The sequence below is a fragment of the Fistularia commersonii genome, chromosome 21 (assembly GCF_037954325.1).
Source record: "Fistularia commersonii isolate RoL2024-O1a breed Wild chromosome 21, RoL_Fcom_v1.0, whole genome shotgun sequence".
Classification (NCBI taxonomy): Eukaryota; Metazoa; Chordata; class Actinopteri; order Syngnathiformes; family Fistulariidae; genus Fistularia; species Fistularia commersonii.
The window spans coordinates 12,525,958-12,544,331 of NC_141304.1; the positions used below are offsets into that span (position 1 = coordinate 12,525,958).

An 18,374-nucleotide genomic window follows, 5' to 3' on the forward strand; every position below is an offset into this window, starting at 1 on the left:
CACCTAGGTCGCATATTTCCACACCGCTTGAGATAGTCACATTACACTGGCAGGTAACTCAAAGGGGAGCCCGCTCATTTCCTCCGGGAGGGGGGGAGGAGAGCTGTAAAACAAACCAGATTAGCGCCGAAAGAGAGACGCGGTCGCACACAGCGGTTTAACTTGTGGTTCTTTTATAAGGGAACTCAAGATGGTCCCTGTCCACGGCAGGGGATGGAGTTACATTTATTGTGTCTGTTGTGAAAGTGGCGAGCGAAGCTGAAACTGCGTTATTGTTGGAGAAAAGAAAAAAAAACGACAAATTGATACAGCCGTTACTTAATCGCGTGCAATAAGTATAGCTTTCAGAAGAGCTGAATGAACGTCTAATTGCGCAACGCCTCGGATTCGAACAAAGCGTGTCAGGCCCGTCGGCCATCTGTAACTTCATACATCTCGGCCGCGAGAAATCAGTGTGGAATAAACAGGCTTCGCTGTGTTTACGTCAGAGAGGGAGCCGCCGCGGCAGCACAGGCGCGGGCGGTGGTGGGGAGGGAGGACTCGGATTAGCGGGTGTCTATAAACAAATATCACCAAAAGGCCGCCTTCTCACTCCTACATAATGCAGATGGGCGTCTAGAAAGGAAAATATAAATAACCCGAAACACCTGTAGGATGTGGCTGTAAATAAATACGAAACCAATACGCGGCCGAGGCTGTTAACTTATACGCGCCGTCTGCACGGCACACCTATTCGTGGACTTTTTAAAGTCCCATCAAATCAAGGTGGTGGAAACAGATGCAAGGGATCCGGCTCGAAATAAACGTCACGCGCTTGTGTGCGGGTCAAGGAACAACCGCGCTCTCGCCGAGCCACCTCACCTATTTTTGTTCACCGCCGCTGCGCCGGACGCGGGACGGTCTCCTTTCCCGAAGGCGGGGGGGGGCATCGGGTCTCAAGGACGTCGTCTGGTCGGGTTCGGTGAGCCGCTAGGAGGATTCGGTGGGTTATTAGCAAAACGTCACTTTGTAGAAAGTAGCAGAGCATCTTCCTTTTGGCGCTTCTTGTGTTCAAGATGGACAATCCTTTTAAAGTTTAACCTCAAGATGTAGATCTTGACATTGTCCAGCAAAGTCACTGACACATTAATCTTGATCTTGTTGAAGCTAAACATCAAAGTTTTTGACACCTACAGCGGGAAAGAAGGCCCTCATGTTAACCTCACATACAGTTTAGCGATATTTTTTGATTTCTTTGTCACCAAATCTCTTGTCTAAAAACGTCGGACAAAAACGTTACAAACGCTCACCCGGGTTGTTGACGTGAACTTCCGATCCGTCCCGGAGCGGAGGCGTCTCCGACGTGTGGTTCTTCACGTCGTCTTTCAGGACCGCTGTCACTTTCAATGCCCTCCGCAGTAAAGACTGGCTTCAGCCTCGCTTGATGGGATTAGGCCCAGAGGAGATAGGTAGTTAAGTGGGTTTGATAAAACAAATGCGCGCTCCCATAACGCCAGAACGCAGGGGAGAGACGGCTATCGAGGACCCCCGTACACCTCTTCTGAAGTTTGTTGGCTTTTTATCCCCCCCGCGCAGGATGTTCACGACACTTTCCGTGACAGATTTTGCTGTTCTACATCAGCGCTCCCTAAAGCTGACAATCCGTCCACCACTCTCAGATGGTTGTCCAGTTTTCGTGACTGATGTGGAGCCTAATAACATTCGAAGCAAGTTTGCCCCGACGCAGTCACATATTCCCTCTCAGGAGTCGGAGCTCATCTTATTTGCAGCCACCGTAATGTGTGTTTTCGGTCGCTTCGCCTGTAGTGCAACCGGCGTAATGGGATTTCGCAAGTAAATAAAAGCATGGGCTTTACTAATTTTGGCTACTTGCTGTGGTTGGATAGAGATAAAGCAGATCCTGGGTGTCTGTTTGCCAGCCTCTCTGCCAGTTCCCATGTGAGACAGCACTTTTTTTTTTGGGGGGGGGGGGGGGGGGGGGGTATAAATCTGCAGTGTCATTTTCTCTTGTCAGTGTTTGTACTTCGATCGCCAGCTCAAAAAGTTGGATCTCAACATCACGATCCCCTTTCTAATCCACATCAGTAAATTGTTATATTCGTCTACGTCGGCAGCAAATGCTGTCATTATCTATAATTTCACTTTACTATCTCGTGCGATATCACTTGTGGCTTTCCTTTGCAGTTTAGTCATGCAAGAGAGGATGGGCGTGTGATACATCTTTTGTAAAAAATCAAAAGTATGCCATTTGAACTTTTGCACTGACACTTGCATACCATCAGAAGCGGCTCCAACAAGGAAGCAATGTTGATCATTGGGCTATTAAAATAAAATGAGCTGTAAACTTGTTCCGTTCACACCTCCTCCCTGTCAGATATGTGCGGCTGTCGGGCGCATCGGGGCTCGGACGTTCGTATCTTCGCCTGTTGGTGACAAACGGGACACGGCATACTCAACGTGGGATGGAGTATCCTATTTATCCGTCTAATTCTGCAGGTTTTCCTTTCGGTGGCCCGAAACCAAATTCGTGTTGCCACATCGCCGACGACATGTTGTAACGCAGACGCTTCCATCGCTAATAATTATAAGCTGCTCTGATTTGATTTGTGTAACTGCTGAATTCATTACGGGTCGGGTGGTCAGCGAGGGTCACAATTTACTCGGCCAGCCGAGTCATTGAATCGCAGCCCTGCGCGATTCCAGATGATTAGGTTTCAACCAAACCCCCAAAATTACAGCCTGTGATTTTTGCCTCATTTTCAGACCTGTTTGTTAGTGTTCACTTTCACCAAAAAGTTTGATCTTTTTAGGGGAATTTTTTTTGGGGGGGGGGGTTCTTCGATTGATCGACCGATCTTTAAGGCAACCGGCTCAATGCGCGGGACAGTAGCGCTTTAGTGGGATTGCCGTTAACCAGCGGTTCCCAATTTCTTTTTAATTTACGGGCTATAACGCTGGGTGTACACTAAATGCCCTGTTGCGATTCAACACCGAGTCACGGCCATAAAGCTCACAGTGCAGCCTTATTGGTAAACACAGTCCCCAATGGTTTGGGTTTGGTTTCTGCCCTCAGGAAATGGGTTTGTGTCGGCGGTTTCCTGACAGCGGCAGGGAGCTCAGCTGGCTGCTTGTGGACTGTTCGGCGGAGGGTTGGACTGCTGATCACCTGGCCTCCAGCTAATTGTGTGTGTGTGTGTGTGGGGGTGGGTGGGGGGGGGGAGCATTTTCCGCCCGCTTCATGGAAGTGTTTTGTCAATATCCCAGTCTGTTGCTGCTGCCTTCAGGCTGGTTCCACAAGTTGGTAAAAAGATTGGTCAGTGGTCAGAAACCTCAACCACTACTGTCACACATGCTGTAACACAGAGTTTTCTGTGCAGCTCAGAGAAAGACAGACTAAACACAACGCTGCTGAATCTCAGCTATTATCAGGGATAACGTAATTTTTTTTGGTTGGGGTTGTGTTCAGCTTCCCTAGTTACAAGTAGTTACGGTAAACTGCAGCTTTGCACTTAGCTTGGTTTGGGATGCAGTTGCCCCGTTGCCTCTTGTCCTAACAGTGCCTTCCAGCATTGTGCGAGTGCAAACCAAAACGGGCTGCGTCGCGGCCTCTCATCATTCTTGCTCGGTCAGATGAGCGATTCAGCACTTAGACAAAAATACAGGACCGGCATCAGCGCTCTGCAGGACTCGGGCCCTTGTGGTTTCAAGGGCAATTCTCACCACGCAGCCTTGTAATCTTGTGGTATTGGGAGTGATTATACCGAGTTTGTTTATTGTCATAGTTTCCCAAGCCTCGTGACTCACACGTCCTCTGGTAGATATTTAAACGTCACAACTTAAGCATTTGTGAAAGGTTTAGGCTGATTTTATCATCGCCGGTGATTTTTATCAGCTTTCCTTAACTTTCTTCCTCCCGTATGAGGTCGTGTGGTGTTAAGTTGATTAATGATCGTGCCGAGACGCGTTTTCTTTTTTTTTTCCACGTAAAGGTGGCAACCGTTCTGACTGTGGGCGCATGTGGACACATGCATTGCCTCTTAAGTGGGTTGAATATTTCATACAAGCAATGTATTTTGAAGCACCTAATCAGATTACAACTATGAAGATCAAGCATACTCTGTTTTAGGGAAAAAAAAAAAGAAAATAAAGGTACTGTGAAAAATGAATGCAGCGTGAAGCACTGTGTTTGACTTCATTTGTCCCCTCTGGGACAAACAAAGTTTTTTTTCTGATTCTAATTAAATCGCAAGTGCGTGTGCTGTGGTTTTCACAAACCAGCTCGTCAGTCTGCAGTGTAAATGAACCCCAGTGCGGTCCAGGACCTTCTCGTCGGATCATCCGCTAGGTTTATATGTTGAACTTTGTGCGGGGATGAGCGGGATTTCACCATTTGGGAAAATCCCCCGCTTTTTTTTTTTTTTTTTTTTTCAGTCCTTTTTCTTCTACGGCTGTTCTGGCACGGTTTTCCAGCAGCGAACTGCACCGACCGGATCGGCACTTGTTACTACGAAGGAACATTTACCAATGAAACGGGCAATAATTAAGTGCTAAACCGCAAAAAGTTATTTTTGACAACTCTGTGAGAGAGCGGCGGTGCAAATAACACCCAGGGTGAAGACCACACAGTCCTCAACAAAAACTCACTTAGCTACAGCTGAGTTGTGATCCCGCTACCGGCTAAAAGCTGATGGATGTTTTCGCCCCGAACCTTGACTGACAGAATATTGTTTCTCTGAAATATCCGTCAAAAGCCAGAAGTGGCGCTGGGTTTCTACGGCAGGAGGTGGGCTATTTTTTTGATGCATAGGAACCAAGAACTATGGATCTCAGTTTCCAGTTTAGCTGCTAGCCAAGGCTTTTTCTGCTTCTGTAGAAATTGTATGATGTAGGTCATTGGTTGAACCCATAAATGAGCCATTTGTGACTATTCTGGTCACCGGTTAGCTGTTTTTGCGCAACCTTTTGCAACATAATGGACGGAACCCTTCGAGAAACAGAACGACAAAGATGTCCAAGCTCTTCTGGCTCGCTACGCCACAGAGCCACTTCCGGGACTCGCAGGGGAACGTAAACATTTTGGCCAAAATAAGTTCGATGCCTCGCCGGCGGTCCCTTAATGCCTGCGTGAGCGCAAAACTAAAACGTTCCCCCGCCCGGAGGAGGTGAGTTCCTGGAACCGAATTCAAGTTGAGCAGCTCCTCCTTAAGATTCGTGAAGTTGTGAACAGTTTTGAAGGAAACGGCTAACTCTCAGCTCTGGCTCTACGACAGATAAAGGTTGAAATTAACATGAAAATATGGAATGAGCTCATGGCCTCGTGCTGGTTTTAATGACTAGCAAACAGCTGCTGCCACAAGTCATTCTACAGGAATCTAGTCAGTCCAATAGACGGGCCTTTTTGTGAAGACACTTTTGGGCGCCAGGTTTTTTTTTTTTTTTCTTTCCCCTCTCCTAAGCCGGTGTCTACAAAGTCGGTTTGATCGATGAATCATTTGAAAATTCTCTACATCTGGTAAGAGTTTGGAAATCTGGAGATGTGAAAAAAAAAAAAAAAGCGTGACTTGGATGGAGGGTCGGAGGTACTCTGCGAGCGAACCAACCGACTCTCCTGAAAACAGTGAAACGAGACGAACGGCGCGCTCGAAGTTATTTAAAACCTCCGAGCTTTCTTTGCTTCATGAAGTCGAAGAGCGTCCAAGTTTCGATGTCTAGACGCAGTCACTCTCCGGTCTAGACTCGCATTAACGTGCACTTTGATTGTAAAGATAGCTCGGTCCGTTATTTAGACACTCTCATTACTCCATCAGCTAAAGTAATTATTGTAGAATTTCACCCTCCCAGCCAAATAAACAATATGCAAGGGGGGAAAAATTGGCTAACAATTGTTTTTCTTCACTTTGAAGCTCAGAACATAAGGTCAGCTGTCACAGAACTTAAACAACAGCCTTGCTAAAGAGACATACATTTCTTTCAGACGTTTTTTTTTTTTGAGATGAATTGGGAACACTCATTTCCTCAATTGTCTGGCGCCATTTGTAATAAATGACATGCTAGAATGCAGTTTTAATGCTGATTGTTAGGCGTTGTGTATGCAAAGTGTGGGTATACATACGCTGTGCGGTACACGCAGCTTGTGTGTTGCTACGCTTCTCATCTGGAGCGTCCGAGCCGGCGTCATTAAGCCCCGGCCTTGGGTTCATGTTGCGCCCCGGGCTACCGCAGACCCTTTTCCCGACTTCTCTGTGTTTGTTTGGAGGGCTCCTTCGTCCTCTCCGCCTCGGTTTCCCCCTCACCCCCCCACAAAAATGGGGCAGTTAAAGCGGCAGTGCTGCACATGGCCCCAAGATGTGGACCGTCTTCCTGTCTCGGAAAAAAAAACAAAAAAACTTCAGAAGCGGAGTCACGCACGCAGTCTGACTGATCTCCAAAAGGCTGGAGCGACGCCTTTTGTGCGTTGTGTTGCGTGGGGGTGATTGTGGTAGTGGGGGTGTATCTGCATCAAGTGTTTTTCGAAAAGATTCTCCAACCAGTCTGCAGTTCTAGCACTTCTTATCTGACATTATTTCTTGACCGTGAACTTGAACCTCACAAACTCCACATTCATTTGTCCATGTTGGACAAACGATGCTATCGTAGGTTTTTTTTTTTTTTTTTTGGAAGCACTGGATTCTCCCTCTGAATAAAAAAGTTAAAAACCATTAAAAAAAATTCCAAAATGAATATTTTCGTGTCTAGAAAATAATTAATTTCACCTTAATATCTATTATATATCTGCAGCCTATCTCAGCTGTGATTGGCCAAGAGGCGGGGTTCCCCCTGGATCTATCACAGGCCCACATATGGAGATATATAACTTCACTCCGTCAATACAGGGATTGAAAATCAAACCATTTTGTTCATCAAATCAAATCAAATCAAAAATTAAGTAAATAAAAAAAAATCAAATCAAATTAAAGGCCATTTTATCGTTGCTGCCCAGCAAGCAAGCATTGTTCTCATGGTTTTGTCCTCCAGGTGGAAGAAATCACACGCAGTGAGTCACATGACGTATCATTAGTGCAATGATTGCAAAAATAAAGTTGCGCACACACACACACACACATACACACACATACAAGTCTAAACTGTATGTTTTAAATCCGTGAGAGATCACAGAAACAAAAAAAAAATGACAGATTGAAACTATCTCAAATGATTTAATTATGAGAAGACTAACATGGTGGATTGTGCCAGAATGCAGGACCACACACACACTGTGTGTTTAGACTGATTTCAGCAGAGGATCAGTCTGGACCTGTGAGAAAACATGTTCAGAGGAAAACTGATAATTAAATAAATGATCTTTTTGTGTATTTTTACATATGTATATATATATATATATATATATATATATATATATATATATGTATATATAATTTTTTTTTCAAACTTTAAAATTTTTTTCTTACAATCCCAGATGGTGAGCAGGTGATGTCACCGTTGACATAAGATATTTTCTATCCCTTCTGTCTTTTCTATTCATCTGTCTTTCATGCTTCTTTTCCACCTCATGTATTTTAATACTCACTGAAATTGGATTCGAGCTTCTCTTTGGCTCTTGGCACTTCCCAGTCACCCTACTCTCATCTTTGTTGTTATTTATTTTATTTTTTTTTCTCACATGTATTCAGTCACTGTTCGTCTTTGGGCAGGAGGCCTCACATTTATATAATTAACATTTTGTGAAGGCGTTTTCAAACATTTTTTTGGAATTTATGAAAAACAATCGATGGCGACCCGAGCTCGCTTGAGCTGACTTTCGAGATCGGCTTCTGAGTTAACACATCCCGTCGATCACGAATACAGTAAATTTTTTTTTTTCTTTTTTAGTGGCTACTTGCATTTATTTTTGTCTGGTTTGATATCATATTTTTCTCCTTACTCTGTTTGACCGCCGTGTAAAATGGTGGTCTGGAGCTGGCGCTCACTTTGTGTACACTCTCACTGCAGTTGCCTGGCTATAAACCAGCTTCTAATGACAGGACGAAGTGTGTGTGTGTGTGTGTGTGTGTGTGCATGTGCGTGTCTGGCTCTCTGACACGGGTTATTATTTGTCTAGTTTTATGATGCTCTGAAATCGACCACATTAAAGGGCTTTTGTCTCCCAGCTGGACTGCAGGAGGCTCATCACTGACATCACTTAACACTTTGAGCGAGCAAAGGTTCACACTACATTTATCTATGATAGAAATGGGAAAAATAATGATGATGTATCTCTGTGTATGTAAGTCCCCCCCCCTCGTATCTTTCCTCTCCCACACACTGGCTGTGTGCTGACATAGTGTCATACTCCATGACATCACTCCTGTACTCCCAGCTTTCCCCGACTCCCATAGCACCTATAACACAGCAGTTTTTAAAGGCTTTTAATTAGTTTTATATGTCAGATTAGCTGCAGAGACTAGCAACCGCAATATATTGCAGCCGCCGAGCCTTGATTTTCTCCCCGAGATGGTTTGCCTTATTTTCTCGGGTCTGTTCTGAGTTTACGTGGGGTTGTGTGTGTGTGGGGGGGGGGCGGCTGGCAAATATCAATGCTAAACTTTGGATAGTAAGTGTTTATAGAGGAAATAAAGGAATCTGATGTATAAAATGTTGCAGGGTGCAAATGTGTGTTACATATAATCTTTATTTGACTTCCCAAACAGTCATTTAATGGTTTCACAGTTTGAATGAGAGATTCTGTGATGTGTTTTCAGACGTTGCTGTCAGCGGGTTTATCATTCAATAGTATTTTTTTTCCAGGAACCATTGGATTTTTGTGTGTATATGTGTGTGTGTGTGTGTGTGTGTGGGTGGGTGGGGGGGGTTGTTATTGTAGCTGGGAGGGGTCAAAGGTAGGCACTCTGTCTCTCCATGTTGTATTAGCCCTCATTCCATCTGCCCACTTGTGTCGTACACCTCCAACTAACCGACAGCTGCGCTCACAGGTGCAACAAAAGCCAGCCAGAAATATATTTTTTATTTTTAAAATCATTCAGAAATCTGTTATTTTCTGATTGAGGTGTGACGTTCGGGGCGAGGCCTCTGAATTTCACTATTGTTACTTTCACAAGCCGTGTAAATTGGATTTTAGATATTTGTAAGCCGCCTTCATAACACAGATTTAGGACTATTAATATTAAATGGGAGCTCGTGAGCGCTTTATAGGCGGCTTAGTACGCTACAACGGTTAATTTAAGCTCTTTTTTTGTAGGTTAACTATCAGGATTATTTAAAAAGCGAACCGGGTTTGCCGCCAACGGCAGCTAGCGCTATGAAACCTGGCTAAAAATAAACAGAGAAATGTATATTTTGGATGTTTCATCCTTACTAGTTTGAAAGAATACATATTATGGAAGCAAAATAGGTCCCCGTAATCTCAAACTTGGCCTGGGCATGAAAAGAAAACGTTGGCTCGCCTTGATTTATCGCACATTGTCTTCGGTTAAGTACCTGGCCGAGAGTGCTTTTGGTTTGTTTCCCAATGACTAATGTCAAACAGTCTTGCACATTTGTAGAAATTAGTTTCCCCATACAAAGGAGTGCAGTGTTTGAAGCGCTCAAGAACCAAATTACTTTGTAGTGTTTGCCACGTTAGATCATCGGGTCCGTTTCGACGAGACATCCTTTTCCAAAATGCTTCTACGGAGGGGTCTCGTTCCCCTATGCGTGCATTTTTATGGCGAGCCGAGTGTCGTCTCCTTTCCCCGGCCAGTAAATCAATCAGAATGACTTGGTAATTCCCTTTTGCAACAGTGTGATATTAAGGCCCCTCTCTGGAAAGCATTAACCAAACTTTTATTTTGTTTTATATATTTAGAATTTTACTTTGGAGCCCCCCCCCCCGCTTATTTCTTAAACAGGAGAGTCGGAGTGGAACCACGTTTGACTCCTGTCAAGAAATCAGTGTTTTAAAACTTGCTTTTTTTTTTTTTTTTTTTATGTTCGAGATGGAAAGAATGAAATGTGTCTGAACGCTGCCCGGAGACGAGCGCTCGGGTTTGCGAACATCGTTGGGACACTGAGGCAGAGGCATTTGTATGCATGTGTGCGCGCTCACAGGACCGGTTTTGTTGGTTACTGCTGGCCTTTTAGCACCAGTCCAGCAGGTTTGGCACTCAAATGTGACTTTTTTTTTTTTTTTTTCTTAGTCATTCCTTTGTTTCCCCTCGCCGTGTTTATTATACTCTACGTGTCGTTCAAGTAACGAGTTAACAAGCGACTTCCCCTCTTCCTTATGAGGCGAAAAAGTAACATTGTTTTTTTTTAAGGTAATTCTGGACAAATGGCGGCGCTCCGTACGGATGGCACGTTAACTCATCGGTTCTCCACGCCGTAACTACTGGATATGCTTTGAAATGAAGTGTCCGTCTCTGCGTGCACACGTATGTGTGTGTGTGTGTGTGTGTGTGTGTGTGCATGCTAGTGCTGAATACACATACCTCCAAGGCATAGGCAGTCCGCTGGAAAGCCTTGTGATTTTTCTCTCAGCCTTGCCGAGGTAATTGCCTCCTGTTGCAGGGGACAATTTAATGATCCCAACCACAATGGGAGGTACCCAATTAAATGATAATAACTTAGACACACATGCACACCTCTCTCCGAGGCCTGGGCCTGCAGGGCAGAAACATACTCTGCTATTATCTCGTCACACACACGCACATGCGAAAACGAGGGGGGGGGGGGGACCCGAGGAGAGAAACTGTCATTATCTACAATCAAGTACTGAAGGCAAGAAAGGGAAAGGTGTCAAGTGAGACACTGAACCCGATTGATTGGCATTAAATGGGATTAAAAAGGGAAGTGGGTACCAAAATCTGCTGACCAAAACCTGCTTTTTCCTTGAAGGCCACCGTAGGACAAGAGGATATGGAATGTGTTGCATCTGGTTTAAAAAAAAAACCAAAACAAAAGTGTCCCAGCACTCTGGGAACAAGTAGCCATCTCTCGCCAAGCCCACGAAACATTCCTGGGCCATCTCTCACGTCTGGACCGAGGGGCGGGTCGGGGGGTGGGGGGGCCGGGTTGCTCCCCGGGCTGTGGGCTCCCTTTGTCTCGCCAATTCTAACCCCGCCACGCAAACACAAACACTGGTCTCACTACAGCCGCCTTCCCCTCTGCCAACAGGCTGCGTGCCAGCCGAGCAGGAGGTGTGTGTGTGTGTGTGTGTGTGTGTCTGATAGAGATAGGGCTTGTTTATGTGTGGAATTAAATGTCGTTTCTATGACACGGGAACTCGGAGTACAGACCGCGGCGGCACATATTCGGCCCGGTCGCTCCCAAATCCGCGACATCCAGGTGACTGCGAGCGAATTTGCCGTCGTTCGCCTTAAGTGCCCGTTGAGCGGTGCAGATGAAGGGCCGGCGGGGCGAGCTCTGGGAAGCGAGTCGGGAGGAAGAGTTACTTTGTATCAATAGTATTGATCCGGGCCTCCTCGAGGACCGGCACGGAGGATGGAGTGCTGTGTTTTCAGACGTACTTAATGTGGATGAATGAGGCTGCTTGTCAAACGATAATTGTCGTTATCGATCAACGGTTCCGAGTTAAATCACTGAAAATCGCCCGTGACAAATGCAATAAAAGAAAGCGGCACTAATTTCAAATGCTTTCGCGTTTACGATGGGGTGCACTGTAACCACCGGCGTATTTAGGATTTCATTTTGTGTTTTTCAGAAACCTCGGCTACAACAAACTGACCGCCATCGACGCAGAAGCCTTCGCAGGCCTCCCCAATTTACGAGAGCTGTGAGTATTCGCAACGACAAATGACAACGAATGCGCCGGATGCTTCGTCCCGTTCTGGTTCGCCCGAAGGAAAGGAGTCACATTGCGTATTTAAGTAACCTGGAATCAAAAGTGAACCGATTACAAGAGGTTGGAGTTCAGTTCCGATCCTACGGCGTGACGTAACATGATTTTCGCCGTTTGTGCAAACGCATTGCGAAATCAGGAGTCTGATTTACACACGGAGTCATAACGAAGGGCAAAAAGTTGGCCCAAAAAAAAACACTTTGTTCACTTTTGTGAGTTTTGCACATGAACCGCCACGTCTCCAGGGTGCGACGCATTAGAAGTCGATAAGATTCAATTAAAGTGGTTAAATTTGTGCTCGACAGTAAATCATTTCTTGATTTTTTTTTCTCGTTTTTCCATGCCTGGACGTCCAAAATACTTCTTTCTGACAAATGCCCTGAGTTCTAGTATAGAATGCCAAGTGAGATCTTATCAAATCGTAACGACACGGTCCACGTAGAGCAGGTCTGGTCCGCGTTCTTTGGCAACAGCGACGAAAAAAACAACTGTTTTGTGCCGTTCTAGGTCTTTCAGGATCACATGTTGTGACACGGATCCAATAAACCCGGGTAGGACATCATGTTATAATACGAGTAGGTGACACGCACCAATAAAATGCCATCGGTGGAGCTAAACAATCTGGAAAATCCAGTTTGTGGGACGGCGACATCATTACGTACAAAGAGAAATCTGACGAAGAGGTCGAGAAGAAAGAAAAAGCGGGTTTCGGGATGCCGTCACAGCTCCCGGCGGTAGCCGCAGTCGCGTCCCGAGTTTCCGACACTGACCGATTTACATCCGCGCTATGTTTAGCCGCGGTGACATCAGAGCCTTCGAACGCCCCGGTTGCGACAGGGGACCACCATTTCGGAGCCGCCGCCAAATATATCGCCGTGTTTCATCATCTTTCGTCAGCGCATACCGGGCTCTCGAGTGTTCGGACCCCGATTTTCTTCACTCCCGTCCAGTTTGGGGCGTCAAGGCCGACTTAACGCCTCTCCACACAGGAGGAATGTCAGCTGTGTTTTCGTCCGTTTCTCCTACGCCGCTTCCTAGCGTACTTGTTATTCTGCTTTACAGACCGCGTAGGGTAATGTACCGGGTTCCCCTGCAGCAGCATCCTATGTGTTGCCTGGAGCCGAGCCCAATTGAGAATAAAGTGGCGGTTTTCTATATTAAGACTCGCCTCCACCACCCGATACTGTGGCCAATACTGGCCTTGTAAATATTTTATATGGTGAGGAGAGGACTTGGCTATGTGTCACTCAGCGCCGGCGCACAAGACACACAAACACTCGTGCGGCGGCTAACCGGTTGATACACACACTGGTGACATCTTGGTCAGCCCGGGCCAGCCGGTCATACGCTCCTTGACATCTATTTTACCCCGCGTGTTATTTTTGGTTTTTAAAAGGATGACTTGATCCGCGGTCTGCGGCAGACGTGACAAGTGGCGGTTGAAATCTTTTTGATTTACGGAACGGTTTCGATTTAAATTTACCCCCCTCCGCGAACAGCCGTCGGTGGCGCGGTTAAAACAAGAACAGGTTAGAAACCCGTGTCTCTGAATTACCTTCCCCATCCCGCATCACGTCAACTTTTTATTTAAACGCTAACGTTAATTCCACACGTTCACCAACAGCGCCGGACATTTTTTCTCTTTAGTTCACACAATTATTGCCGCCTATTTTGGAGCAACTGGCCTCCGACGCATTTCCTTTGTTTTCAATCTTGACTTTATTTTTATTTCAGGCGGCTGGACCACAATGAGCTGACCTCCATACCCAATTTAGGACTCGCCGCTCCCAAGATCACATCCCTCTACCTGTGAGTATCGCCGCTCTCAGCGCCAGAATTATCTGGTTGTGTGCAGGCAAGCGTATTCTTAGGGTCGGCGGCCACTTTGAAACGCTCTAGAAATAGCCGCGTGACGGCTATTGAAGATTTTTCCGGCGGTAACTTCGAATTTCCTGCATAAATGAAGCGGTTATCGCCACCAGATCACGTAAAACAACAACAAACTCGACTTTCCGACCGAGTGCTATCTCGGGCAATTAACATCCTGTCAAGTAAATAAGTGGAATTAGCCGTCCGCGCGGTCAAAGCTGCGGCGAGCGGCGGCCGTATCAGTCAGCTCGTATATAGTTCCAACTCCCAGTTGTGAAACAGTGCCTGTGAGGACGGCTGGCATCGGCATCTCACTGGACATTTGCTGCCCTATTTGGAAGTGTGTGTGTGTGTGTGTGTGTGTGTGTGTGTGTGAGTGCCCTTGTTCCGCTAATATTTACAGAGCTGAAAACAGACAGAGAAAAAAAAAAAAAGGTAATCTCTGCTACTTGTAGTTGGAACGTCAGTCAATAATGGAGATATTGTTCAACGATCACATGTGTAGTTCATTATACGATTGAATCGAGACCCTGAGTTTGTTCGAGATAAGTGTGAATTTCAAGATTTTTATGCCGATGTGAGAATGTGAATTCCCTCGGGAAGGGTAATTTGCTGTTTTTTTTTTTTATTTTATTTTTTTATGAAATTAATTGACGTCCGCCGGGCGCGGTGTGATTTTCCGCTCCTCCGCCCCGATTCCCGGCAACATTCTCGCACGTCGCTCATCCTGAAACGAGAAAGGCGTAAACCCCTCGGGGAAACCCGGAGCGAACCGTTACGCTTACGCTCGCACCTTGCTATCGCCCAGCTGCCTTTTCCCGTAACGCCGGTCATCGTTCTCTCGTTTCCGTCGCCGAGCGACCGGTGAGTCAGACGTCTGTGTCATCCGCACGTTTCTCAGAATCAGCCGCGTTTTTTTTTTTTTTTTTTTTTTTTTTGTGTTTTTCGAGCCCGTGACGCAACCCTGACATTCACCCGTCGGTCTGGATTATTTTGCTATTCGCCTCAAGCGGAAATCTAATCACCAAAGGCGGTTTTCTCTTCCGTACGGACACATTTGAATACGTTCAAACTGCTGAGTCGTAGCCCCTCCGAAGGATAGGCATGTCTTTTTTTGGCTGGACTGCAGGCCTGTTGCTAGGGGCAGGCCCGCGGACCTGATCTCAGCGGAGGCTGGCGGTTGGGGTCGGATATTTACAAAGCCACACAGCTAAAGCGAAGGCTCACTGAAGCACTTGCAGCTGCAGCTGTCAGTCACATGGCTTACAGTAAAATGGGAGAGGAAGGGTCCGGGTATGCGAGTAGTGTCTGATCACGGTGACATCACCGCGTGGCCGAAGCGCGACGGTTAAGGGGAAGTAATGGAAGATGCTGTCAGAGGCTAATGAAAGGCAAAGGAAGGGGAAAGAAAGAGATGGGAGAAAAGAAGTGCTGGCTCAGGTTTTTTTTTTTTTTCCCCTAAAATTAAATCAAACCAGAGCAGTATCCATTCGGAGAGGGGTTTTCAGGAACAGATTCGGTCTCCGGCGTCGCCGTTTTCTCTTTTTCAAGAGCCGCTTAAACTACGCAGGATCTCAAAAAGCGACGGTGAATTCGTTTATTCGCAAACGCCCCGTTTTTCGCAGCCGTATAAAGGGGGAGGGGCGTCAGCCGGGAGAACGGGCTCCCCCCCTTTTTTTTTTTCCAGCGTTCGATGATCCGTTTTAGATGCCAGGAAGCACAGAAAAGCTGACAACACTTCTGATCGCAGCCGGTCAGACCACATCTGGCACCGAGCGGAAAGTAGTCCACCGAGGACGGCCATGAGGACATGGGGGGAGAAAAAAAAAAAAAACATCCTTTCCATTGGAAAACGTTGCAGAGTCGACTTTTTTTAAGAACATCGCAAAATGTCAAAGTGACATCCAAAATGTTGATGCTTCCAATGTTACCAGGGGATTGAGCTTATTTGATATGTGGCAATTCAGCAGTCTGATTTTGGACCCAAGCTAATATATATATATATATATATATATATATATATATATATATATATATATATCTAATTTAGCTAATACAGCTAATATAGCAAATGTATATGTCTATATATCTATATATATGTGTGTGTGTGTATAAATATATGTATATATGTAAATCATATAAACAAATGTATGTATATATAATACAGCTATAGTTAAGCTAATATATATATATATATATATATATATATATATATATATATATATATTATACATATATATACATATACACATATGCATATCAGTCGCTAAAAGTTACGGATGAAAGTTTTAAGAAAAATCTTTCCTGTAACATCTCGCTGCGTAAATATCGCATATTTCAACTGGGACACCTGCGGCTGATAGACAAGTGTGGCTTATTTATTTACAATTTCTTTTATCCTTTAAAAACTAGCCTATACATAGGTGCGCTCTATCGTCCGGAAGTTATGGTATATGTATATATATATGTAAAAAAAAGACTGATTTCCACTGCAATGCCTCTTCCAGAGCTTTTACAATACAACCACAAGTGACGACAAAGATTTAAAATGTCAGTCACCAGCTTGATATTGTGTAATTGTTCAGGCTGACTTTGAAACGTCTTCGCGCAAACAGACCGGTTCCCTCCCACGGCGACGACGGAGGCGAAACCGGTTTGGAATCGATCGGAATCCATCACGAACGTCGCGCATTCTCTCGCCCTTTCGTGCAGATTTCTCGGTCCTGCAAGAAAATCCCCGTCAAGGTGGATTTTCTTTTTTATTTCAACATTCATGTCATTTTCTTGTCCATTCAGTCATCGATGAAAGGACTTTTTTGCTCAATTGAATTCGTAAAGTAGCACAGCTGAGTAACGTGTTACAGGAGGCTATGTGCTGTCAATTCTCCCTTTGAATCTGACTATTTTAGCAGTTTTCCTGCTAGTTACCACCAGCGCAGGTATATTTACACGTTATATCTGAATATCAGGTCTCCCAGCACCGTGCACTGCACCTGGCATGTATATTTCGAGGTACATCCATTGAAAAGACAGATGCCCTCCATCACCCTTGGCTGCAGATCAGCGTTCCAGTGCCATCAGTTGAAGGAGGACTGGAATTCCTTTCTTGAGTGCGAGCATTTGTCAGACATTTGCACGCGCGCACTTTTAACAAACGGGAAGAGAATCCATCTCTTCAAGCGGCCCGTGTGGTTGTTACTATCCGACAAGCCGGAACATCGTCGCGTCTGCAAAGAATTTTGAAGAACGAGCGAGTTGAAGACATTAGCAGAGCGCGCGGCGCTCAGTAGCCAAACAGAAAGTGGAAAGAATTCGAAAAGGTCAGAGAAAAAAAAAAATGTTTCTATTTGTTTGTTTGTTTATTTGTTTGCTTAGTGTGAAAGAATTCCTGCACCAGCAAAGTGCTTGAAAGGGATGTTATTGGGAAACCAGATGCTGGAGACTAAACAAAGTTGTTTTTTTTTTTATTTTTTTTTTTATTTTTTATTGCCTCCGCTATCCTCCGTTGGGCTCATTTTCACGAATAATACCAATGGGAGAAATGCACTTTTTTTTAAGTCGCGCGCCAGCAAACTTTTCCGTTTCGACATGAAAGGGGGTCTTTAAAACAGCTCGGGGTGGAAACGGAACGATCGGCCGGATGATCGGATTTTGAAATACCCCGTCCTTTTTTGTTCGGAGGGGGACCCGACACACAGACGCCCCCCCCCCCCCAAAAAAAAAGATGACACAGGAGAACGGGGGGGGCGCCAGTGTAAACTTGCCATCCGCTCCCAGAACATCAAAAGACGTGTCAAAATGAGCCGAGCCGGTGAGATTTGGAATTAAGCGGAATGGAGGGCGAATAAAGGCCCCCGGGACCTCAAAGGGAAGCGGCGAGAACCGACCTTTTCTTCGTCAGAAGAGCCACCAGCCGTACGATAATCGGTTTTTATAAACGGCGCTATTGTACGCTTCAAACGCGTCCGGCGCTCACGGTTTATCCGTCTCTCACGCACAGCTGGGCCCTGGACCGTGGGAGGGGGGAGGGAGGAGGGAGGAGGGGGAATTCAATCGGGGAGGGGGGGGTGGAAGAGCCCGGAGAGCCAGGGAGGTCAACATCTACCGCCGGTTTGAGACTGATCTGTTTTTCCCAGCAGAGGTCACCAGCTGTTGACCCCACCTCACCCCTCGCCTCGCCCCCCCCCCTTCTTCCCTCCCGGCCTCCCCTGCTCACTGTAGCCACTGTGTGTTGGCTTGACCCACGTGTGTGTGTGTGTGTGTGTGCGCGTGTATTATTTGTGCTGTGTGTTTGCGCATGTGTGCCGGCACGGCTCATCCTTAACCATTTCTGCCAAGTGTTTATTCAGGTGGGCACTGCGGCCCCGGACCCCCCCCCCCCCCGACCCTCTCAGACGCCAATAAATGACTGTGTGTGTGTTCATCTGCCTGCTGAAGCTGGAAAGGAAGGAGGGACTGACCTTGTTTTGACAGAGTTTGACTGGTGGAACACCTGCTTTCTCTTTTTTGCTGTCTTTGGCGCTTTCCGTTGAACTCACACGCCGTCCCGGGAAGGTAACCGGCCAAAATAGAACCGCAGAGTTTCAGTCCGGTCGCCGGTTCGGATGCAAAACAAGCGTCTCAAGGCCGAGCGTGTAACTAGCGCTTCAAAAAGCTCCAATTGGACGGATCT

At 46.0% G+C, this 18,374-nt stretch overlaps 1 protein-coding gene across 2 annotated transcripts in view; it reads left to right on the forward strand.

Annotated features, from left to right (window-relative positions):
- lrig1 (leucine-rich repeats and immunoglobulin-like domains 1) overlaps positions 1–18,374 on the forward strand; it is a 36,667-nt gene that overhangs the window by 2,635 nt on the left and 15,658 nt on the right. For both annotated transcript variants that reach the window (XM_086168731.1, XM_086168732.1), the window contains exons 2-3: positions 11,696–11,767; positions 13,568–13,642. In XM_086168731.1, the coding sequence (XP_086024857.1) occupies positions 11,696–11,767; positions 13,568–13,642 (147 nt within the window). The remainder of the gene's footprint in view (positions 1–11,695; positions 11,768–13,567; positions 13,643–18,374) is intronic.